The sequence below is a fragment of the Ictalurus punctatus genome, chromosome 4, assembly GCF_001660625.3.
Source record: "Ictalurus punctatus breed USDA103 chromosome 4, Coco_2.0, whole genome shotgun sequence".
Lineage (NCBI taxonomy): Eukaryota > Metazoa > Chordata > Actinopteri > Siluriformes > Ictaluridae > Ictalurus > Ictalurus punctatus.
Window position 1 is genome coordinate 30,170,186 of NC_071284.1, and position 26,897 is coordinate 30,197,082.

Sequence of the window (26,897 nt, forward strand, 5' to 3'; positions counted from 1 at the left end):
GCAGAGTTTCCTAGGTTCTCTGGTTTAATCACACTTTCCAAAAACATACCAGTTGACAAACTGGCTGTTCTGAATTTCCCCTAGATGTGAATAAGTGTGGGAATGTGTGTGTGTGTATGATGCACTGTAATGGACCGGTGTCCCATCTAAGGTGTATTCCTACCTCTACATTGCATAGACTGTGGATCATGAGTAACCCTGACAGGATAAAGTGCTTCCTGATCCTAAATGAATGAATATTTAGAATACCACAAATGAAAGAGCAGATATGGTCAAAATGGGCCTTGAATGTTTCGAACAAACGAAGTCAGACATATAAATAAAATACAATGTAGGTTTGTAGCACTGGCTCATCAGTATCTTGTTTCTGATTGTTCAATAACCTGCCAACCGATCCTGGATGGAATGATAAAAGATCCATGGATGGTGAGGTTTGGTCTGCTTATAGGAGCATGTGGAGTAGGATGTGTCCCTCGCCACGAGACAACTATGTCACTGTGCATTCTTTCAAGTTAGTATGACTCATATCGATGGACAGTGCAAACAAAATCAATATTCTACCTCTAGGCATTCATTGGCAGAAATCCAAGTAGTGGGTCAGTGGAGATATTAACTGAAAAAGCGCAGAATGGCACAATAGTTGTAAATGTTGCTGAACCTAACCACATTACGACTGCTGAACCTATTTTCTCTCAAAAATATAATAAACCCCATAGAAAACAAGGATGAGATCATTTTTAAAGCTGGCCTCCATTCAGTAATTAGTCATCACTGGGGCTTGGAAAAAAGAGGGTTGGTGTTAAGCAGTGAAGGCTTGCAGAAGCATTCCTGAAAAGCTAATCTCATCTAAATTCAGAAGTCTGCAATAATTAGGTAGAAATCATCCTCACGAGAGCCGTGGAAGTCACTTACATCGAGAGGGCCGTGAAACGTGCTGCGAACGTTCCACAATGAAAAGTGTCCTCGTCTGACATTTTTTTTATTCAAAAGATGAGCAAATGTCGTTCCTCGCTCCCCATGCAAATTTCAAAGTAATAGTGAACTGAAGTATTTTAAAGAAGTATCTGACTCTTATATACGATTGCTTGCTGTTGTAATGCAGACGTTTCTCTTAATGCATTATTAAACTGTGTTATCTTCTTCCTCTCCAGGAAGAGTGATGAGCACATAACTCTACTTAGGATTGTAATTTAAAGACAGTATTAACACAAAGAGAGAAAGTTCTAGAAGTTTGAAAATCCCAGGCTTTGTCATGGGAAGGTTACATGAAAGACAGCAGAATCTGCTTAAAATGTTTTCTGTGGCTTAAAAAATGTTGACAGCGCTGATAAATATAAATACTAAATAATCATATACTTTCAGAAAACTTTGTTGATTAACAACACATTTGTAATTCATTTATAATTAGGCTTAGATTTTATTTTTTGTGGTACGTCCACCATATTTCCCTTGTTACCATAGAAACAATAAAGTATTAAAACTCGATATGCGTTAGAGCTGTAACTACTGTCCGAGCTGCTGTTACAGAAAAATAAAATACACTTTCTGACCAATAACCTTTGAGAATTTAACAGCAATGGGGTATAATGAGGTCTATCATCTATGATCCTAACATGATCTTGAAATGAACAGAGTGATGTGGTTGGAGTTTGGCATAAATTAAGTCAGATTAAAGGAGTGCAAATGTTATCCATAGCCCTAAATTTAACCTTTATAAGGTGTCATATGACTTAATTTAGGAAAAGTGTTATTAATTTGCAAGTATGAGACCAATCTGATGTGTAATGGCATTCATGTAATTATTTCTGGTGTATAGTCTCACCTGACAGAGTTTCTGAAAAAGGAGCTGTCATCTGATATGATATGCTGAGAATCTACAAAAGTCTCAAAGCTATCACTCATTAAATGAGCGAATGAGAGAAATAGATTGAACTTACCGGTTAGGATGGAAAAGTGATTGTTGTGAAAAAACATGGAAGTGCATAAAGCATTTTAATGTTGTCTACTGCCTCAATACAATAGATATGATTCTGTAAATAGCACTAATTCTCATTAGATCTAATCCATGCATTAGAGAAGACACTGCTACTGTCACCTTCTTGATGTATTGTTTTGTGCTCCAGGTTATCCTCGCTACACTGTAATTGGAGATCACAGTTCTGGGGAGCACCACCTGAGGATCCAGAGGGTTGAGCTAGCAGATGAGGCTGTGTTTGAGTGCCAGGCCATCCAGGCTGCCATGAGGTCTCGACCTGCTCGACTCACAGTTTTCGGTGAGTTATAACTTTGCAGCTCTTATATACAAACGTATACAAACTTTGGAAATGTCTACCATTTAAAACAGTGAGTCGTATTCAGAGTTGTTGACTTAAGTGATGAAGCAAAAGTTGCATCAATATTATATGGGGAAAGTTTAGTGTATTCAGAGCTGGGTTTTGTACATGCATAACTTGATTCTCTGGGCGGCCCATAGAGATTATTAAATTTACTTGCATGTAGTTCAGAATATTTCTCAATATCTTCTAGAGCTATGGTTCTCAAAGTGGGGTCCATGACATACACTCACTGAACACTTTATCGGGAAGACCTGTACACCTACCCATTCATGCAATTATTTAATCAGCCAATCATGTGGCAGAAGTGCAATGCATAAAATCATTTAGATATGGGACAGCAGTTTCAGGTAATGTTCAGAATAATAGAATATAATGAGTATTTCTATAACAGCTGATCTCTAGGGATTTTTACACCGAACAGTCTCTAGTGTTTACTCAGAATGGTGCAATAAAGAAAAAAAAACATCCAAAGAGCAGTTCTGCAGACAGAAAGACCTTGTTGATTAGAGAGTTCAACAGAGACTGGCCAGACTGGTTTGAGTTGACAGAAAGGCTACAGTAACTCAGATAACCACTCTGTACAATTGTGGTGAGCTGAAAAGCATCTCAGACTTGCACAACCTGTTGAACCTTGAGCCAGATGGGCAGAAGAAGAAGACCACATTAGAAAGCTGAGGCTGCAGTGCACAGCCTCAACAAAACCAGACATTTAAAGACTGGTCTTTAAAGACCAAGCCTGGTCTGATGAATCTTGATTTATGCTGAGGCACACAGATGGTAAGGTCAGAATTTGGTTTTAAGAGCATGAATCCATGGACCCAACCTGCCTTGTGTCAACAGTCCAGGCTGGTGGAAGTGGGGTAATGGTGTGGGAAATGTTTTCTCGGCATACTTTTGCCCCGTTAATACCACTCAATGTTTGCTTGAATGCCACAACCTATTTTAGTATTGTTGCTGACTATGAGCATCCCTAGATTTGCCCATCTTCTAATGGCTACTTCCAGCATAATAATGCACCATATCATAGAGCAAAAGTCATCTCAAACTGGTTTCATGAACATGGCAATGAATTCAGTGTTCTTCAGCAGCCTTTCCAGTCACCGGATCTGAATCCAACAGAATACCTTTGGGATGTGGTAGACGGGAGATTCACAGCATAAAAGTGCACCTAATCAATTTTTTTTTAGGAATTGTGTGGTGCAGTCATGTCAAAATGGACCAGACTCTCAAAGGAACGGCTTCCAACATCTTGTGGAATCTATGCAATGAAGAATTGGGGTTATTTTTAGAGCAAAGGGTCCCCCACACGACAGTAGTGACGATTACTATGAACTACTATCAAGATTTTGTTTATTATTTATCATAGTTTTATTTCTTAAACTGGTTAATTTAAACCACAATAACAAAAACAACAAGTATAAATACAACTTTAAAACTTTAACTGTAATTTTAATAAAAGTTTATAAAATATGATGCATGCATTCAAGGAAAAAAAGCTGTAATAAAAGGATAAATCACTTGCTTGCTACATATTTGCTCAATTGTTCTATATGTGAATTGATCATAAGGGGTGTCCACGGAAAGGATTTTACCCTGGAAGGGGTCCCTGACTGCAGAATGTTTGAGAGCCCCAAGTCTAGAACACTGCCTTTAAAGAGAAAAACTAGCTTTAAGCCCAAAAACAACTGGGGGATAGAAAATTTTTCCCCTTTGATCACTATGCTTACATAACTTTTCTTTGAATACAATGAATGTTTGGTTTGAAGCTATACTATATACATACATACATACATACATACATATTATATATATATATATATATATATATATATATATATATATATATATATATATATATATATATATTCATTGGGAATATTTGTAGGGCATTTTATTCAGTAGGATTAAAATGCTATATGTAGGAAAATGTTAACTAAATTTAAATGGAAGTGATAACTCACACATCAGTCATCTTAGACCCTAACAGAGTCATATCTCTTGGAAAGATCTATTATGGGCATCAACTGAAAATGTCATCTGGAGCTTAGGGACCATGCACTTAGTATACAGTATATTAGGTATATAAAATAAATGACTACAGATCTGGTCAATTAAGAACAAGCAAATTATGGTATAATATTGCACGGTACTAAATTTGACAAAATTTTATACAGCACATTTGGTTTACCAGAGGATAAATTAATCTGGATAGATAAGGTCCAGAATTCACCCCAGTACTGACAGTAGTAGAAAGCTGATAACATCCTACATGAAAAGAAAAAAAAAAAAGAAAAGAAGATTTTTCACTGACCGATGTTGCCCTGCCAGTGCCATAAGTTCTCGGTTTTAATTTTCTGCTGCAAATCCTGCCATTTTCATTATTAAACCAGAGAGGTCATCGAATCTTAATTAAACTTTATTGGGTTATTATACAACGTTGCTGTTTCTGCGTTATTGGGCAGCTGCAGCAGTTATCTATGTTCAAGCTCCAATCAGCTACCTGGAGGGTTTATCTTTGGCACTGAGAGGCTAACCTTACACACACACAGACACACACACACACACACACACACTTATCTCTCCCACCAGGCCAGGCCTGGGGGGGCGTGTAGATGGGAAAGCAAGAAATGCAAAAAGAAAAAAAAGGTGAAAGAGAAAGAAAGAGATGAATGAGACAGATAGGGAGAGAGAGAAGGGCTTTAGGCTCGGCCACCACAATGTGATCCGCCTTATTGATCTCTTTTAATAAAAAGTGAAACTAATGATGTATGAGGCGGAGGAGGTGGCCGTGGGGGGAGAGGGAAGGAGAAGACAAATTGCATTCTATGGTGGCTCGCTTCTGCTCTCTTCTGTAAATGAGTATGAATAAGTAATTATAGATGCCTTATTATGGTCTAAAGAAGACCAATCTCACCCTTCATATGATTTAGGCCAACTGTGCTCCCTTGGCACTGAATGCTAGAGGTAATGAGTTGGGGAGGCAATGATATACATACCTTTTTTTTTTCACTCTTCTCTTTCTCAACCTCAATTGTTCATGATTAATTGGGTCGTGATTATGGTATTATATTGGGGTTCTCTCAACAAAACTAGTTCGTCAAATGAACCACCATGAGTTATGGATTCTGTTCTGTGTACATAGTATACACATCATCTGGATTGGACTGTTTTCGCACTACATCCCTGATCTTTAGGTTTGAAGATGTTGGACTTGTTACCAGGTCAAGAAGTCTGTAAGCTCAAACCTACTCATGATTTGGCTCATTCAGTGTAAACAAGATTGGATCACATATTGAGAGGAGATTATATAATAAACCAGGTTGTGAAGTAAAAAAAATAAATAAATCATAATGCGTGTGCCACTTCACTTTGTTGTGCTTTTAATTTGCTACTACAGTCTCTTAAATGGATTAAAATATTTCAGTCAAAAAGAAAATCTCATCTATAGAAAATATATCCAGGGTTTAATGAATGAACTGAATGTCTAGGTTACAGCTACTGTAAGTTTAAGTGTGTAGAGCTTGAATGTGTGATTTTTGAGTCAGAGAGACGTATTGCATTTTATTGCAGGGCATTATAATACAAGAGCACTCTGTAATGCAGAGATTTTGGCTTGTCGTTCTTTGTAATTATCATGATTTATATGTGGTATTATTATTATTATTATTATTATTATTATTATTATTATTAGTAGTAGTAGTAGTAGTAGTAGTAGTCAAAGTATTGTGTTGTTAGGGGTCCAAGCACTGGAGCAGATTGTCTTTACTAGAATTTGTATATATATTTTATATTGTATATATTTTTTTATATATTTTCTTTCACGTTCAATCATTTTCCCTCATGGCCCTCTCTGATATGACCACTGAAAACAGAAAACACCTCAAGGCTGTGTGTGACTATCACTCGTAATCTGGGCAGTAATATATGCAAGCATGGGATCACAGCCATCACCGGGCTGTCTGTTACGGCCCAGTCTGCGATGGTGTGATGACAGGAGCAGGAACTCGGCTGCTCCTCTCCGCTGCATCTTACCTGACAGCTGGAGAAACGCCTCAGCCTTCCCAATTCCCCTTCACAACAGTGCTGTCGCTCACACAGTTGGCTGTGGACCTGCCAGAGAGTGTGATCTGCCAATTCAGACAGCGCAGGACACACTTTCAGCCATTGCTTTTATATTTGATCACATGTTGCAAAGTTTGGGAAATGAAAGGCTATGGTCCATGTGGAATATCAATAAAATCTGTAATAGAAAATGAGACAGGAGAGTGGAAGATACAGTTGCAATCAAAATTATACAACCCCCATTGCAAATCAGGTTTATTGTCAAAAAATGTACAGACTTTCAGCTGTTTGCGATGAACAAATCAAACAAAAGCAACTGAAATAGTTCAACACAACGAATGCTTCAAGTGGTTTCCCCAAATTCAACTGAAAATGCAACTTATAATGACTTCTCCAGTTTCAAAATTATTCAACCCCTTCATGGTAAGCATCTTTAGTACTTAGTAGAGCATGCTTTTGCTGCAAACGAGATGCACAGCTCCTGGCAGCGCTCCTGAGGAATCTTAGCCCATTACTCATGAGCAATGGCCTCCAGTTCAGTAATATTCTTGGGTTTGCGTGCTGCAACCGCATTCTTCAAATCCCCCCTGAGATTTTCTATGGGGTTCAAGTCAGGTGACTGTGATGGCCCTGTAGAACCTTCCAGGACTTCTTCTGCAACCAAGCCTTGGTGGAATTTGAGGTACGCTTGGGATCATTGTCCTGTTGGAAGGTCCAATATCTCTGAAGCTTCAGCTTTCGAAAAAGACGTGATGATGTTTTCTCTTAAACCTTCTGCTTTTAGTACACACCTTACTGTGCTCACTGAAACCTCAGTGCCTGTTGCCACCAAGTCTCGCTGCAGGTATTTTGCAGTCACTCGAGGGTTTTTCACAACGTGCCTTCTCAGAAATCTGCTTGCAGCCGTTGATAGCTTCCTTTTTCTGCCCCGTCCAGGAATTTCATAAATTGTCTGCCCCTAGCCAGTTCAGGAATTTCATGTGTTCCAGCTCAAGCACACCTGGTGCAAATAACAAGGCCCTTGATTAGTTGCATCAGGTGTGCTTGAGACAACACCTGTTTTGCATATTTGTGCTGTTGTGAGGGATTCTATTCAGGGGGTTCAATAATTTTTGAGACTGGAGAAATCATTAAAAGTTGCATTTTCAGTTGAATTGGTTGAAACCACTTGAAGCGTTCATTGTGTTGAACTATTTAAATTGCTTTTGTTTGATTTGTTCATTGCAAACAGATTAAAGTCTATAAATGTTGACAATAAACCTGATTTGCAGTGCGGGTTGAATAATGTTGATTGCAAATGTACTTCCTGACTTTTCACCCTGTACATTCAAACTTTGTAAGGATTAATGTTTTTCTCGGATGATTCAGCTCTTTGTGTTTGACAAATCAATTTTTTTCGGCAGTGCTTTAGTCATTTTTATTATTTTTTTTCTCGCAAACCACATAGAAATATGATGAATAGAAAATTTTTATATTACTTTTTTGACCTGTGACGGAAGGTTGACAGGAATTCTTTTTGAGCTATACACAGCATTAAAACCCACAGTCCTTCTTCTATACAGCACTTTATCAATGTCTCCGTCCATGATGGCAATGAAAAGTTAAAAAAGCCTTTGTATGTTGATCTGTGAACTTGGCTCTGTATTTTAACATGATTCTGGGACTTTGTGTGACCTCTAGTGGCTCCTCTTGCCTGCATTAGGGACGAAGGACGGGAGTAAGTGGTTCATCTGGGCTGTCTGTCGTGCCCTTGAGGCTAATTATACATCTTCCTACAAGACAGCTTTCTCCGTCTGCTCTCAGGGGTCTTGCTGGCCTCACCTGAATGTGACAGATGGTGAACTGAGGACAGATAAGCTTTGTAAAATGTGAGGAACAAAAAACTATATATAGAGTGTTACATTCTAGCACGTTGGTAGCATTTCTCTCTCATGAGGACCATGATCAAGGCATTATGGATCTCAACTAATTGACATTTGTAAAGCTCTTAAAAGAGTGTCCTTGGATTCCTCTTCAAATGAATCCTCTCAACTCATTTAATTATTATTAATTTTTTTTTTTTTACTTGCTCCTCACATGAACCAAGTCGTTATTTCACTACCATCCACTTCCACTGATTAGTAATTTTCACACTGTCCCAGATGAAACGCAACATAAAACTCATGCAAACAATTTCCACAAGTCGTAATGCATTCCCAAGAATTCTCTGTTAATTTAAGTTATAAAATTGTTCATTAGAAAATGTTTGCCTTTCCAGAAATTAACTCCTAACAGAACACAAGGGCTAAATCTACCTCAGCAGTTTTTCATTTGCTCTGTGCAAATGACTCATTAGGATGTACGACTATGAAAAGATCAAGGGTCCTTGCGGGTGGAATAAACAGTTTGAAATGTAAGCTCCTTGAGTTAAAGAGCATTCCAAGTCCTCGGTGCTTTTTTCCTTCATCATTTGATAAACAGTCTCAAGGCATGAAGCTTATTAACTTTTAATTGCAAACACAGAAACGCAGGACACATCTCAAGATCAGATGCCTAGTTGGAAGTTTATTAGGGTGAACAAAAGAATGTAATCAAGCTAGATTGTGCCCTAAAACATCCCAATACATAATTTAAAGTTTTATAAGTCAAGAAAGCCTAGACCTATTTTGACCGAAATGTATTTTGTTTGATGTTCTTATTGGCATTCAACAAAGAATGATATGGGTTAGTAATGCATTGGCAACCATTTATGATGAACATTAATACTGTACCTATCTCACCTCAACAAATCCAAATGAAATGCTTCATAGATGGATGGGGTCCTGTGATGATGTGATGTTATGTATATGAAACGGGGCAAATAGTGATTTTTTTCAGTGCGTAACACTGACTTATGATGCAGAAATGTGGCTGATTATCTCCACATGTCTTGGAGGAAGCACGTGTTAGAGTTTACCTTCACTGAGTGGTAGCTGTCATATGATAAAGTTGTTAAGTCCGAATCTTCTATGTGCTGTTGGTTATTCTAGTTACCTAAATCAGTGCTTTTGGATTTTTACCCTGTCCTTTTACTATGGTTTTAGCTCTATTCACCCTCTTTGTCATAAGCATCTCATAGAGATTCATATTTGCCCACTTTTTTGACTGTCAAACATTGAGAACAACAAATAAACAAACAAGGTGATGTGCACTGTTCTACATGTGCACATGCATATCTTAATCAGGTCCTACCATATGTTTTCAACCAGATGTTATTTTCATTTCTGGGGCAGTGCCCTTGTAAAGTGACTTGAGAAACCTTCACTTAAACATATCTGGGTTCTGAGTGACAAAAGCTTCTGTTGTGCAGGTGTTCTGCCTTTTAAAGTACACATATCAACCTGGTGGAATAGCATCATCAGCACATTAAAAGCCATGCTCATTAAGATATTTTTCATTTCTATATCACAGACAGACACATCCCACAGATGTCCACCTGCTAAATTGATTGATTCCCCGGAGAATGGCCTTTTCTTTTATTTTTTTTTTCTTACTTTGTTTGACTTTTTTTGCCATACCCGTCATCTCAAACGTCTACAAATTACAACTACTGTAACAATGGAAACACAGAGAGAGAGAGAGAGAAAGAGAGAGAGAGAGAGAGAGAGAGAGAGAGAGAGAGAGAGAGAGAGAGAGTTAGGATCCATATGTGTGAGGTACTTTCTGCAGAGTCAGTGCAATCAGGCACGACAACCGTAAGAATCACAGACAACCTAAGCAGAAGTGAATAATCAAGAAGGCAGTCAGGAAACCGTCAAGACTCGGAACTTACATGAACTAGGAAGCTGGCAAGACATCGCAATGATAGTGAGAGTTTCGTGTGTTTATATTTTGCATCAGAAGGAAGTGTAACTAGATGTAACTTGATATGTAGGTAGTGTTCAGGAGATGGCGACCTCCGGTGGTGGGGAGGGGCGTCACTGAGAGTTGCTGGCCAAACGCCTGGCCTTTTCTTTCTAATTCAGTAAAAGAGAGTCCTTTTTTTTTCTTCCACACATCTAGCAATGCACTCTACTTCCTGTACCACTTGTATTTATAAGATAAATAACCTGCTTATCCTCCTAGTTCTGTTCATTTTATAATGCCTATCACATATCTTACGGTTATTCAAACTGGTGCAATCCAGTAAATAGAGTAGGCAATCTAAGTTTGTAAACCTGTTAAGATCTCCAATACCCAGCCCTCGGAGAGAGCCACGGAGAAGGAGAATGGATGTGAGTGCCTATTACTGAATCCAGTCTGCTGTAAACAGGTGTGTTTGTGACAGCGCATGAAAGGAGTTTTTTGATTTAGGCCACAGAGCCATATATGTCTACAGTCTCCATTTTTACCACATATTCCCCATGTATTGGATATTCTTCAGTATCTGCTGAGGATTATGCGATAATAGGGGATAGTGTTGCTGTTTCACAGCTCCAGGGTCCTGGTTTGAACCATAGCTTGGGTATGTTGTGAGATTTGCACGTTCTACACCTGTCTGCATAAGTATACTCCTTTCCCCCATCCTATAAAACATGCCAGTAAGTGGTTTGGCTACTCTAAATACCTGTTAGGTGTGCATGGTACCCTGCAATAGGTGCTCTCCTATCTACTGTAGAGTGTATCCCTATCCTGACACCCAGTATTCTTGGGATAAGCTATAGATCTCCCACAACCCAGACCAGGATAAAGTTCTTACTGAGATGAATGGAGGAATGAGTAATGTGAGTCTGTGGTCTTTAACATGTCCTGTAAATCTAAGAGGTTAAATTCTGTCTTTACTGTGGCCCCACCACTCAATCCCTAGTCTACCTATCACAGCCCAAAAACATGCCAGTATCTGGATTGCCTGGCTCTATATTGGTGTGATTCTAGGTGTGAATATGTGTGAATGGTGCCCTGCAATAGATTGGCGTCCCAACCAAGGTGTATTCCTGCCTTTTGCTCAGTGTCCCCAGGATACGCTCCAGAACCACTGCGACCTTGACCAGAATAAAGCATTTACTGAGATGACTGAACACAGTATGTAATAGAAAATGTATAGTTACGAGTGTGAGAATTGGATCCTTTGGCAGGTCCTTTAAGTTTAAGGGGTTAATTTCACCCCTCTTTCCTGTTGCACCACCACTCAATTCCCAACCTATTTATCACAGGCCATAGTGGCTCAGCATGCAGCTGATGGGAGCTGTTGGTGAAACAGACGGCTGCATTGTTGTTCCAGACATGGCATATCTCTAGGCTTGCTTCACTGCATTCCTCCATTTCTCAATTGCATCTTTACTAATGTTCTCTTCCATTGTCCTCCAAATTAGCCTCTTTAGCACTCTCAAACTCCATGCTATGGGATGAAAGACCATGTCATCGCCCTGTTACTCAATCTCACTGCTGATATTTCAGGCCAGAGAGTAGGTGTTGGATAGGCCAGAGTGGATTTTCTTTTTAAGTGTAATTGCAGGGAAATTACTGTGGGATCACACAGGGCATCTCTCTCTCTCGCTCTCTCTCCCTCCCTCTGTGTGTATTAAGATCTTAGTCCCACAGGTAATTGAGGATGCTCAAAGCTTGAAAGCTTTCAGGAAACCTGTTTGATCGGGCCAAATTTTTTTACTTACTTTTTTTTTTAATTACAAATCCATTTGCATTCTCTTTAATTTACAGTTTTATTTAATTATCTCCTAAAAGTGAATGCTTCACTAATCTATCCTCAAGTTTGTTTCTAAACCTTTCTGTTCTACTTCTTCATTCGTTTCTTTCTCTCTTTCCACTAACGCATCATTCCTTGTCGCCAAGGTGGTACTCTCAAGTGTACAATTTTTGTCACTTTAGAATCTTTACATAAAAAGATGCATATAGTGCATCTTTAAAGCTTTACTCTATACGGTAATTATAGCCCAAATATGTACCTAATATTCTTTTTAAAGGTACACTATATCCACAGTTCCAGTAAAATATACATATTAAAGGTACAAAAGATGAGGTTACCACCCTAGTGACAAGGAACGGTACAGTTTAGTACCCATTTTTTGAGAGTGCACCATTGGAATTCACATCTACTAAATTGGAGGACCATGCAACCTTGATTTGTCATACTTTTTTTTACTACAGTTTTTTACACTCTTGCACTTTTTTAATGAACTCCAGTTCCATCTCTTATCTACCGAGTGGGAATAAGTTAATGAAACCCTCATGAATACCTTCTTGCATTTCCCCAGTATTCACTCCTGTAATAGTCACTTGAAGTACGCAAAACTAGCATGCGCAGCATTTATCATACTATAGACTTCAAATCAGGTTATCTAATAAGCACTTAAAAATTCAACTCCACTAAATTATGTATTTGAATTGGCAGGACGTTCAAGAACAGACAAGTTACAGGCATCACTTGAACTTTCAATTAGTTTCCCATCTACAGTGTGAATCTATAAGTCGTTCTGTCAAAGGCAAACCCTCCCTCATCCCAAGAAAAAAATTCTCTGCAGCCATACCTCCAGAAGAAAGAGTTTTCCAATTACAAAAAGACAGAGAAAAAGCAAGAGAGAGGCGAGGGTGGATTGATAAGCTTTCAGAAAGCTTAGTGGAGGAAGAGGACGGATTGCAGGCAGCTGGTTGGTAATTAAAGAGGGCCGATCAATCGGTTCTGCTGACCGGCTCATGAGAAATCTATCAAGAGGCCACAGTAAAGTGCTAATTTGGAGCCATTAGTGGCTGCCGAGTTTGCAAACAGGACCATAATGATGATGGCTTGTGTGGTTAAGGTCCTGGCCTTTGTGTGCCTGTCAGAATGATGGTGCCTGGAAGGGGAAGGTGAAAGAAGGGAGAAGGCTGACAAGGCTTTCCTGCAAAAGGCCTGAAATAACACCTCGCTCTATTAATGATCGCCACCATTCAACCAGGAATGGACAGCATAGTCTGTGCTGGCACGGAGAAAAAAAAAAGTCCCTGCCAATACGGAAGACTCAATGTCCAAATTTTTACACTTCTGGAATTGTGAGCTAGGCCAGTTCTAATAAATATGTATGAGTTCCTTGAAATAAACGTCTCAGTGAGTCAGTGTTTGTGTGAAATTAAGACAAAAAAAAATGTCCGCATTAATGCTGAAATCTTCAGCTCAGTGACTTGAACATTTCAGACAGTTTCATTTTCAATAATTATTTTATGCTGATCAGGGTCTGAAATTTGGGAACACTGGGCATTACAGCCTGGATACAGGTCCATTGCAGGGCACCAAGCAGAAGGTGCATACAGAAAATAGCCCTAGGTTTGGATCAAACTGGGGACCTTGGAGCTGTGACAGCACCTCTAGCCACTGTGCCACTGCACTACCATGCCAACTTCCGAAAATGAAAGTCAGTGAGATCAGGATAAAGCAGTTACTGAAGATAAAATAATAAGTTTGATAAGATAAAATAATAAAATAATAAGTAAGGTTGAAGGTCTGTTTTACACATGACACGTAACAGAATTATAAGTGTAAGGACTTCTTGCATGACCTCAGGCAAGTCAATTAAGTGGGATTTCTCTGAGTAACTGGAGCAGACATGATTGTCATTTCCCAGTCTGTCGCTCCTTCAGCTTCAACCAGAAAGTGTCAAAGATGGTTTGTCAAAAATAACTTAAATACAGTACTAACCCTGAACATAATGTACTGTATAATAAGATATAATATCTCCCCTGATGGTCATTTGTTTTTATGGAATAATATATCATGATATATTGCTAATAATAATCATGCAAAATGCTTTCCAGAAATTGAAATTGTTTTCAACAGCCCATCGTTGGATAACTTCAGACAACAAATCCCACATGATTTAATAGCAGACAGAGAATATTTAATGGTCAATGAATGCTGTGCCTGTGATTAGACTTATAAGCCCTATTTGGATGGGACTCATTTCTCAGGATGATGTCATGCAATAAATTATTTGCATGTCTGATTTTTGTTTTTTTAAAAAACAACATTTTTTAAGATGTGATTTTTTGAGATTGAATCATGCATCTATTAATAGAACTCTACATTGATAATATTAGGCTTTATTTCTCAATCTTTTAGTAAAGTTGTGTGGAAAGGTTTCAGAAACCAAACTAAATCCTGCCGAATATACAAAAGTTTCAGATTTTCTGGTTTTATTTGTACTTGCGTGTGTATGTTAATGGATGCCAATCACCAGGAAATTACCAAGGGTTTGCACAGCACTACTGATTTGCATTTAGTGATGCCCATAAAACTCACGTTTTTGAGGCATTTGTTTCTGACTTACAGCTATGCTCAGACAAACCAGCCCATCCTCCTTTTATATGGTGCCATTTTTTTGTCTTAATTTGTGTTGGCTCACTTTCTTTATGTTTTATATTCTTTAATTAATGCCAGTAATATAAAATAACTGCTTTTCACAAAATATTATTGATAGTGTTCTTAGTCCCTGACTTGAGTTAGCATAACATGAAGTGAACTAGCATGAAATGAAGTGAACTAGCATGTGAACTAGCATGACATGAAGTGAACTAGCATGTGAACTTGCATGACATGAAGTGAACTAGAATGTGAACTAGCATGATATGAACATTTTTCACAAATGAATACCAAATGCCTTGTGTAAATGCTTGTCTATTGACTGTCAATAATCTGCCAGGTGACTGGTATCAACCAGCCTCTCAACTAATTGTTAAAAGCATGTTGAACATTTTGGTTGTTGATTTGATTCTTTGGATTTAGTTGTTGATAATTAGTGTATAGTGTATTTTATCGACCATCAACTTGTCCATATGAGCTGTGGGAAGTGATTACAGATGTCCAGTTAGCCTGCCTGCTGACAGTCTTATTTTATTTCACAGTTCCCAAAGTTAAAATGACATCAGCAATGCAATTTCATGTGTCACGTGAGTTATCACTCTTCTGTTCTGAGTATTCCCTCTGTTGGAAATCGTTTAGCTGACATTAATCTTTCTTTATGGGGCAGTTTTCATTTTGAGTTCAAAATCTCAAAACGCTTTGCAGAAGATTAGACGGGAAAAACAAAGTACTTATACAAAACACATTAATAACCGATGTACGTAGCAGATGAATGAGCTGTAAATCTCTGAGAGTGAATCATTTAAAGCTAAAGTTACCCTAAGAATTAACCCTAAAGGACTACAAATCTGTTCATGTAAAAAAAAACAAAAAAAGTAACATTTAAGCAAGCGGAACAGTGTTTAGTGGGGGTTTATGAGCGATGCAAGAAAAACATTTTCCACCAGCTGAGTTGTGACTGATCTTCATGACAAACAGTAGGATGGCCTCATGTGAACAAAGCGCTTTGGGCTTTACTGCTTCAGAAAATCAGAAAGATCTTTAAACATCTTTAAAAAAGATTTAAGCCTCGTGAGCAGGACTTAATCATAAATCCAGTCTATTCCATTCTGAAGCTTCTTTAAAGAGGCAGCATGGTGGATTCTGATCACATCTGAGCACATTGTGTTGGCTGGACTCACTCTTCAAATCAGTGAATCAACAGCATATATCTTGTCCCATTAAGAACCCTTTCTCTTTCTCTATCTCTCTCTATAACTATCTGTTTCCACCTGCATTTTTCATCTGATTTTCCATATACAGTAGGCTCCTCTATGGGTACAGCATCAGAGTGTGTGTGCGTGTGTATATGTATACATGTGCAAGTCACGTGGGAGTGTCTGAAACAGAGAGTATGTAATTAGTACCATTCATGAACTTGAAATGTGTAAGTCTTAACAGCACTCACACGCCTCCTCTCTCCTGCTGGTTTCCTTTTCCGGCCTGTCAAACTCCTTTCACTTTATTCCACCCTTTTGCTACTATTACACATGCTCACACACTGCTGCATTGCATTCCATTTCCCATCCATCTAATCATATATACAAATAACACCTGCTCTCATTAAGTTCAAATGCACTCAGGTCTCAGCGCGACAGCTTTCTGCTGCATTTTGTACTGGTGTCAGATCGCAGATGTTTTCTTAGCAATGGTCTTTCCATTCACCTGTTTACTCAATGAATGTAATATACACATGGCACAAATTTATACCTTTATTACTTATAAGGAATATATATGTGTGTATATGTATATGTATGTGAACTGCTCCATCATTTTAAGTCACCTTGACCCAGGAATGCATTTAGAATTTTACTCAGCTTTATGCTAACACTCTAAATAATACATGAGATATGCCTCTTTATGTACATCGGTATAGGGGAGTAACAGAGTGCCGCTATCTGTATCGTGCTCCAAATGATCATATCTGTATCCAAATTTAAGGATAAGGAGGAGGATAAGGAGTCTTTATTGGTCACATATACATTATAGCACTGTGAAATCCTTTTCTTTGCATATCCCAGCATTCCAGGAAGTTAGGTTCAAAGTGCAGGCTCAGCCATGATACAGCGCCCCGGAGCAGAGCAGAGAGGGTTAAGGGCCTTGCTCAAGGGCCCAACAGTGTCAGCTTGGCAGTGCTGGAGCTTGAACCCCTGACCTACTGATCAGTAACCCAGAACGTTAACCGCCAAGCCACCACTGCCCAATTTAAATAGGCGTAACCTAAACCTCAGAATAAACTCTATGATGACTGGAACTGACTCAGAGGTAGAGATGCCTACACTGCAAGCATGATGAATTCTGTTTAGTTTATATTTCCCAAAATATACATGAACTGGTAGCCTAATATAAACCACCTCAACCCTGACCAGGCAATTACTAAGTATGACTGAGTGAAAGCTGTCATGTTAATGAATGCTGCCTTTCTTTGTTCTGCAAGCTTCATATATGACCGTATTGAAGTAAAAACCTCCAGCTCGTGAATTTTGAGGTTTTCTTCACAGAAACTTTTGTTGTAATGCACACCTCTAGTCTCAATCCGATGCCCTGTGAACGTTTTACAATTTTTTCTTTAAAATAAACAAATAGCACAGCTCCTATACATACTTGTATTTGTATCAGTTCACAACAGAATCTGTTCAATTGGAAGAATATATATTGCGAATCTTACATTAGTGATAGCTTTCTGCGAGGGAAAACACTATTACTGCTTTGTCAATATTGATCATATGAGAAATGATACTTTTCAGCCATATTTTTTTGGCACGCACTTGTTCACTTACGAGAGAGAGACAAAGAGGAACGAGAAACGGAGAAAGAGAGAGAGAGCGATAATGCACAGCTCATCAGTTTGCACAGATAAACTCATCATCCTATCTTTGAGAGCTTCCGATCCATATTTATTGTTTCAATTCCACAATATTATCGACACAGTTTGAAAGCTGAGAATTTATTTGCTCAGAAACCAATAACACCCCAAACAGCCAAGAATCGAGTTTTTGACCGAAAAATCTGGTTTCTACACAAATGGACCACTGAGAATTCTGACCCAGAATGATAGAATAGATGCACATCACATACATACTATTAAAACCTAATGCAGTTTTGTGAATGCATTTCTCAATATGATTATATCACTTTTCAGTAATACTGTAAGTCAAAATAGATTAGCCTTACTCACTGCCAGCAACACACTCACAGACAGAAAAAAGTTCAATCTAGAACCCGAAGTTGCACAGACTCAGTGGAAACACTTAAAGAATCTATATAAGACCTTACAACAGGATGTTTCTCTACCACAAAGGATTTCATTGATAAACCCCTTATGGAAGCTAAGAACCATTAACTATCTAAAGAACCCTTGAGATTTTTTTTTTCTTAGAGTGCAGTGTTGGTATAACATATCCCATAGAGGATATTGCTTTAATACCATAGGATAGTCATTATGAGATGATAAGGATTTATTCTGTGTGTTACACATCTTAACATTGTAGAACTTTTGAATCTGATTAGTCTGAAGGTGTTGATTTATTTTCTATAGCAGCACCTCAGACAGCAGGACAGCTGCAAATTACAGGTTTATATTAATGCACTCCTTTTAATATGTTATAATTTCTATACTAATAAATAATTCCCATGGACGCTCCACATAGTCTAAGCATAATAATAATAATAATAATAATAATAATAATAATAATAACAATAATAACAATAGACATGGTGGCCTCACGCTTCCGGGGCTGGGGGATTGATTCCCACCTCCACCCAGTGTGTGTGGAGTATGCATGTTATCCCTGTGCTTTGGGGGGTTTCCTCCAGGTACTCCAGTTTCCTCCCCCAGTCCAAAGACATGCGTTGTAAGCTGACTGGCATCTTTAAATTGTCTGTAGTGTGTGAATGGGTGTGTGAGTATGTGTGTGATTGTACCCTGTAATGGACTGGCACCCCATCCAGGGTATCCCCCGCCTTGTGCCCCGAGTTCCTTGAGGTAGGCTCTCTGTGACCCTGTGTAGGATACATGGTACAGAAAATAAGCGGATGAATAATAATAATAATAATAATAATAATAATAATAATAATAATAATAATAATAATAATAAATGGAATAAAACATTGTGTTGTTATTTAACAAATAAAATTGATATGGTGAATCTTTCTGTAAGGAGAGGTTAATTTAACATTTATGGAAGGAGTCTCCAGTGTGAGCACAATCAGTAGATTTCCGCCATGGGAAGAACACACGTTGAGCTTGCCAGTTTCTTAGAAACATGACAAGCACAAGTAGCATGTTGTAGAAATCCATATAAAATATTGACGACTTGAGCTCAGTTGAGCAGATGGATATCCCCTAGAGCTCTGCCACTCATTGACATGCGTGATGTTCTTTCTTCATTCCATGATGCAGTTCCACCAGATAACCCAGTTATTGATGGAGGCCCTGTGGTGAGCCTGAGAGCTGGAGACCCTCTCAACCTGACGTGTCATGCTGACAATGCCAAGCCTGCCGCCTCAATCTTCTGGATTCGAAATGGGGAGGTGCTAAATGGAGCCATGTACTCTAAGGTGAGTACAGATTTAGCTCTGCCCAGGAGACTCTGATACAGAGAACAGACATTACATTCACACTATAAACAACAACTTTCAAGAATATAAGAAAGGGAATAACATCATATGACTGATAATGTATTTTTATTGTTATTATTTCTGTTAAACACTATTTGCTGCTTGGGTTTAATTCCTTTACAAAATGTATGGAGGTTTTACTAAAGCTTTGTGTCAAATGGCCTCTTGCACCATGTCTGTGATCACTCGCACCATCTGTTAACCTTCAATTTAGCCCTCAGCTCTGTGTGATTGGAGAGAAATCCCAGGAAATCCAGCTTGCAGCTGCTAAATGTGTCAACAAAACAAGCAGATGGCCAGATAAGGCTGAGCACTGGTCTTTTACCAGAATTCAGATCCATTCAGCTGTACCTCCACTTATAATAGTTCTACCACCTGGAATTGTCCAAGCTCTATCTTACAAAAGAGTGTTTGTTTATGTGTAGCAGTCTGGGAAAATGCGTCAAATTTCACGCTTGCCGAATTCTATAAAATAGCCATATAATGACTTAAAATCAGATTTTGTTCTGTTTTAAGAACAAAACATAAGTAAAGAAACATAAGTATAAATTTGACCAAAACAACATGTAAAATTTATTTATTCTGGCTACTTTCTAACCTTGTCTTGGTATCAGCTCGCAAAGATCATGTGTAAGGTACCAGTTTAACAACTGAGGTGGTAAAAACTGTCATTCTGATTAAAGATGTTTAAAACCTTTCTGTTTGTTTTGCTCTCTCAGTGACTGTCAGGTTTTGATCAAGTTGCTAGATGCCATAACCCAATCAGGTCAGCTGTTACTGACTCTTAAAATATCCATGATGTACCTGCATTTTCACATCATCATCAAAACAGAGTAGAACGCTTACACACTCTGTATAGACGAGTGTGTGTGTATATATATATATATATATATGTTTTAATGACCCAATAACAAGGCATAAATGAAAAGATGTTAAGCAGACAGAAGAGAACAGACTGAATTAATCAGTGATTATTTCCCATTAATTTAACCAAAGTCTTTTGGTTTGCATAAAAAATCTTTAATAGACAATTTGAAGTGGTTTCACAGGCTGCAAAACAGTGTATGTGTATATGCTCTGTATCCAATCCAGTTTAACCAATCACAGCTCCCTAAGACCTTCACATTGCCTACAGCAAATTATCCCAATAGCATATTTCCTGCCATTCAGCATCCCAGTTCTGACCCAGAAATAAATTCAGGTAGAGATCTGCACCCTCCAGCCTCTAATCACCACATCCTCACCATTTCCATATAAATGAGCAATGCAAGCCCGCCCTTTAGGGTGTCCCTCTCATCCTATTATTGGCTTTTTTCTGGATGGGAGATAAATGGCATCGATCTGGCCAGGACGAAGAAGTGGCAGTTTACCCATCATGCAGCTGCATGCGGTCGTTAGCGGTGGTGTAGCTAATCAGATGGCTTCCTGTGCCTGGCAGCAGTTCTGGTACAGAGAGACCTTCTGCATGATGACGGATGGAAGCCATCCAAACTCCTAATATCTCTTTTCGTAACATTAAAAAGCAATGCACTCAATTAAGATGTGAATGCTTAGTCTGAGTAATGGAGGCTAATATGGAGGATAATAGAGCTGTGTCTGTCTGGATACTGTAGACTGGTGGGAATGTCTCTGAACCCATAGCTCTGTCTGAAAATACCTATTATCACTACTGAATATAAAGACTGTATTCATTGGATGATTTATCCATTAATTCATAACTGCTTTATCTTATTCAAGATCAAGTATATATCTCAGGAACACCCTGGATGGTCATGTCTAAACAATCTGCAAATACTTCAGAATTTGGTGGAAATGTTTCTCCATGCCATCATACACACCAATGGTTCTCAAAGTGGGGTCTGTGGTTCTTTTTATTTATTTTGTCACAGTGGTTGAAATGATAACCAAACATGATCAACCCATCATGCATAGAAGCAGTCGGTGTTCCTATTCATCCAAAAGGTGTTCAGTGGGGTTGAGGTTAGGGCTATTTGAAAGCCACTCGAGGTCTTCCACTCCAAATTTGCAAACTTTCTGATGTCTTCCTGTAGCTCGCTTCATGCTGCAGGTTTGTGTCAATTAACAAAGACACATTCTTGAAGCTTTTCTGAGTAGACTGATTTGTTGAGATGCTATTATGTTAGATAGCTAGCTAATATTACCTGTGGAAATCAAGAACCATAATGCATATGACTTTTGACTGGTGAGTGTTGGCAGTGAAGATGACTTAATGGTGTTCTCAGAAAATCTGTCGTTAGCTCATGTCAGCTAACTTGTTAGTGTTTGCAGTGAAAATCATGAACATTTAAAAATACGAGTTAAATAATCCTATAAAAAAATATAAATAATCTTAGAAATCTTGTTAGCATAAATTAAGGTAGCTAACTGGCTATCAAAATCCGTGAAATTATAGCACATGTACGCACATTTGACATCCTTTCATATACAGTATGCTAGTGTAAGCAGGCCTTAACGGAATAATCAAGTCAATTCCTACTCTCTAAAAAAGGACCTAAGTGCTTCTATGAGACTTACCGCTCTCGTGGAAGCTATTTTAGACATCACTGTCACGATTATCGCCATCTACCCTGCTGGGGTGGAATTGCAACTGCAAAATAAGTGTCATTTGTGCAGAATCATTGACTTCAGGTTGTTATTTTTTGAAGTGTGTGATAACTAACCAGTTAAACAGTCCATTATATGATTAAAATAATGCTAATAATGACCATGTTATTGTTTTTTTTTTTCTTGTCATCTTTTCATATTAACTCATTTAATTGTTCAAAATTATTTATTTATGATGTTCTCATTAACATTTGAGAGCTTACATGTGCTAAAAAGCCTTAGGGGGTGATAGAGCAACCAGATAGTTGTCCGGTTTCTCAGTCTTACATAGCTAGGTTGTTTTAGTGCGATACCACATTCAGCATCAACAAACGAACAAATACAATAAATACACCATTGACTAATCAAATCCTAATCACGCCTTGCTGAAGTTTCGGATCCATTTCACATGCTGTGGCTGCATAAGTTGGCAGTCAGCTATGTTGAAAGTACTTTTCATTCACGTGACTTAGACAAAATGATGTCATTTTCTGGAGAGGTGGCCTGAACAAGGAGATTTATGGCCAGGCACTATTGACTCTCTAATGCCAACATAATCAGGATAAATGATGTGAATGATGGTGCGTGTGTGTGTGTGTGTGTGTGTTGTTAGGGATTGCATTCGTGACACTTGTGCTTTCCAAAGCCTTTACATTAATGTTCAGTTATCTCTCATGCTTCCTTCTAACTTCCCTCACACTCTGAATAGCAGAAGGGATTGGTATGAGTGCTAATTGAAGTACAGGAGATCAGCAAATAAGCTGCAATAAGGCTGGTGCTTGTAGTCCACAGGAGAGTAGTTTTACATTAGCAAAAAGCCAAAGAGATGTTTTTGAGATTAGAGGCTTTAATATGAGCAGCACGCCGGATGAGCTTTGTAGTACAGTGCACAGTGTCTATCAAATGCTAATGCTAATCTCAAACCTATAACTAGCTTTATAGCTGTTATAGGAAGCATTAGTAGTCTTACGATACCTATAGGAACTGTAAACTATCCTGTAGCATATTGTAGAAGATATAATCACTCTTGAATTATCACGTATGTTGCAAGCTATAATAGGTATGATTGGTTTATTAGGTTTGCATATGACCTATGTCCTGTCTTAGTAGTGGGTTATATGAAATGATAACTGTTCCCTGATTATTAACCAACTTTCATTTGTGCTAGCATATTTTTTTTGAGTGTCTGTACTCCAGGGTAAATTTATTTTGCGTCCTTTTCTGTTCTCATATCCACCCACATGCCTTCAAAGCCCTTTCTTCTTTACCTGCCTCTCAAATTTCATTAATTCTCCCACCCTTTATTTCCACATAACCACTAATATAATTAGAAGCAAAGCTTTCATCATAACCTTCACCATGAGACTACCTTCTGAAAAGGAAAACTGTTGCCACTCTAATGAACTTTATTAGCACTCTGAATTAATTTTTTTGTGACACAGGGTCAACCAGAGAATTTTGGAAGATTTGTTTGTAAGAAGACAGTACAAGTGCAGTTATATTTAGTACATCTGACCTCTTCTATTAAAGCTAGAAACATCAGTCCATTCTTCTCTATTATCAAGCTTATTACCCTCACTGGCATTCTGCCACTGAATTAAAATTGGGAGATGGGAAAAGTAAAGAGGCATTAAATTAACTGTGCCATAAAATGGCGAAAATTAATCAGAACCTGAGGTGCAGGGATTAAATTGGTTAATCAAAGAATGGCGTCTGACCCCAGGATTGAGAAGAAACCATTACTTTCTTTTAAATAATAATGAAAACAAAGTACTTGCAACTCATTGCCTTAATCTAATGCAATCTCAGACCACCACCATGTGTGTGTTTTGATATATCAAAGATTTGTTAGATTAACAGCAGAATGTACTTTACACCAAAGTCAAATGATTAACTCTACAGACAGCTCTTTGACATCTAGTCAGCGTTCCAATTTTTTCCACATCTCTTAGATATCAGTTTTCATTTTCTCCATGTTTGCATATGGCAGGTCTGTCTTATTCACTCTGTTAATTAACTTTCAAAAATCAAAAATACTGCAATAAAAGAAGATAGAATGTCAGCTGAGTCTTGACCTTTATCATCCTGAGGATAAACATAGAATAAAACTGGAAGTCAGTGCTCTTTACTAGCTTAATTATATTGTGACAAACCTGCTTCTCTTGACAGGTGTAAATTGTATTAGGACTTCTCTTTTTCTTGCTTATCTTGCTCATATTTTTCACTTTACCCCCTGCTGCTTTCACACACAAAAAGTAGGTCCGTTATTCTCCTGACAAGCTTCTGGGCTGCTATATGAGAAATGATTAGCTTGTAATTGGGAGCTATTCTGGGCCAAGCAAAGGCTAGGCATTGAGACCCGTTCCATTTCTGTGTCCACACAATGTTAATAGCTTCAGACAGGCCATTGGCCATGAGAGAAGCAGCACCAACTGTGTCATGGAGCATATTTTATCAGCACGTCTATTCACTGACAGCCTGCAGCTCACTGCAGGGGCTCAAAGTGCTGTGAGGCTCAGCAGAGGCTTTACCGTCTCCATCTGACTCACATCGCTCAGCTACTGGAAGTGGCAAACACGATTTAGGCTAAGCAGGAGGGGCTGTAGGCCAGACTAAGTATAGTCCAAGAAAAAATGTGTAGTCAGTGGAGATTCTCCTTTCTTTCTTCTACTTTAGTTCAGGATTAAATTTGACTGAGAGACTGGTGCTACATGGGATTTTATATATATATATATATATATATATATATATATATATATATATATATATATATATATATATATATATATATATATATATATATACTATGTCTACGCAAGGTCATTTTTGAAATGTCATCTGGACAAAATTTGGACAAATTAACCCTAACATTTGTAACTCGTTCATTCATTCATTCATTCATTCATCTTCAGTAATTGTGTTGTACTTCCCAGGGTCACAGTGTATCTTGGGCTCAGGAACATGGCACAAAGGTATGGGAATACATCTTGGATGGAACATGAATCACAACAAGTTCACAAACATTCACACCTAGGGGCAATTTGGAGTCACCAATCCATTCCATGTTTTTGGATGTTGGGAGGAAACCCTGAAGGACACCCTGAAGCACAGACACCAGGAGAACATTTGAAACTCCAAACAGACAGTCACCCAAGCTCAGGATTGAACCGGATAACCTTGTGCCAAACTGACCAACCCCACCTTTGCACTACTATTCAGACTAATTGAGTTGTGTGAATTATCATGAAGCACAGTGGGTAATGACACAGCTCCAGGTTTCCACGTTCAATCCTGAGCTCAGGTTATTGTGTGAAGTTTTGTTCTCCTCACGTCTGTTTGGATTTCCTCTCACCTTATAAAAAACATGCCAGTAGGTGGATTGGTGACTCTAAATTTCCCCTGAGTGTGTGAATGTGTATGTGCATGGTGCCCTGCGATAACCAGTCATTGCATCTAAGGTCTACTCCCATCTTGGACCCAGTGTTCTCGGTCATGGTGTTTCCTGAACATGTTATATAATGGTGCACAAACTTGAGATAACATTAGGTGTTTTAGTCTTCGCTGAACAACTGTTTCGCACTTTGTGAGAGGAGGGAGGCAGAAGTGCTTTATTTTATCCTTTGACACTTCCATCCACGCCCCAGTTCCCTCTGAGTGGGATGGCAAACACCAGCTTTCATTCTGATCTTTATTATTTCTTTCTTTCCTTTAATCAAAAAAAGGAGCTATGAAATAGCGAGGCAGTAATTGCTACTATTAGCAAGCTCACTGTCAATAGTCTGAACATGCTAATTATTAGCATATAACTACTGCTCTGGTTCAGTCCATTATTCCAGGACTTTTCTTATACTGTCTGAGGGAGGAGGGCTTTCGCTTTTAGAAAGTGTGAGCTACAGATTGGTTCTCAAAGCAGCACAAGTCAACGCTTTTGGCAGAAATTGTCGACAAGAGCTAAGAACAGGCCATGTATAGAACAGGCCAGTTAGTTTTTAATAGGAAGAGTTTTTAGGAATAGGGAATCTTTCCATTGCAGTGGGTATTGCAGTGCATGCAGGGCTGTCTGCAGGATGTCATCTCTCAGCAGTTTGCCCAGCGCTCTATGGCACTGCCAATTTGTTCCACTAGGTGAAACTTCTTTGCCCACTCCGCACCCAGTGTCTTTTTCTATCTGTTTATCTTGCTTCTTTCTAAGCCATCTCTTTTCAGTGGAGAAAGTAGATTCTGTAGAGTCCTTCCAGATGATACTAAACAATGTGGTGAGTGCAGCCGAGCTTGGTCTACCAGCAGAGTAAAACAAGCCATGCCCTGTGCACTAACCTCCAAGAAAAAAGCCTCCATACAGACTGTCGTGTCTTATTTTTCTCACAATCAATCTACCCCGGGTATGGAGAGACCACAGGCTGGGAGTGCAGCAGGGGTCTCTATTGTTTGCCGGGCATCTCGTTGGCGAAATGTTCTACTCCAAACCCAAGAATCGAGACGGCCTTTGACTGATGGTGTTTGTGTGTTCCTTGACCCTTTGCACACTCACTTGACAGCCTAGCTTAGTTATGCCCTTTCTTTCATTTGCCTTGCCCCACTGATCATGTTTCTTTTGCTTTGCTCCTTGTAGACCCTTCTTCGAGATGGCAGGAAGGAGAGTACAGTCAGCACTCTGTACCTTTCACCATCCAACATCGAGACGGGACAGACCATCATCTGCCGTGCGTCGAACAAAGCGGTCCCCAATGGCAAGGAGAGCAGCGTTACTATTGACATCCAGCGTGAGTAAACACTCACCCTCTCTCTCTCTCTCTCTCTCTCTCTCTCTCGCTCTATCTCTCTCTTCCGATGGCTTCCTATGTCTGTCCCAGTTCTTTCAGATGCGGCTTGAGAGCACAGCCAACAGAGATTATGTTACTCTAATTGGACACATAGCACATGGAGGCAGGGTGCATCCAAATACACAG

The 26,897-nt window shown here is 38.8% G+C and overlaps 1 protein-coding gene across 3 annotated transcripts in view; it reads left to right on the forward strand.

Moving 5' to 3' along the window:
- The window catches only part of kirrel3b (kirre like nephrin family adhesion molecule 3b), a 219,161-nt gene that overhangs the window by 148,001 nt on the left and 44,263 nt on the right, over nt 1-26,897 (forward strand). For all 3 annotated transcript variants that reach the window (XM_047155222.2, XM_053678142.1, XM_047155224.2), the window contains exons 3-5: nt 2,124-2,273; nt 19,127-19,284; nt 26,561-26,711. In XM_047155222.2, the coding sequence (XP_047011178.1) occupies nt 2,124-2,273; nt 19,127-19,284; nt 26,561-26,711 (459 nt within the window). The remainder of the gene's footprint in view (nt 1-2,123; nt 2,274-19,126; nt 19,285-26,560; nt 26,712-26,897) is intronic.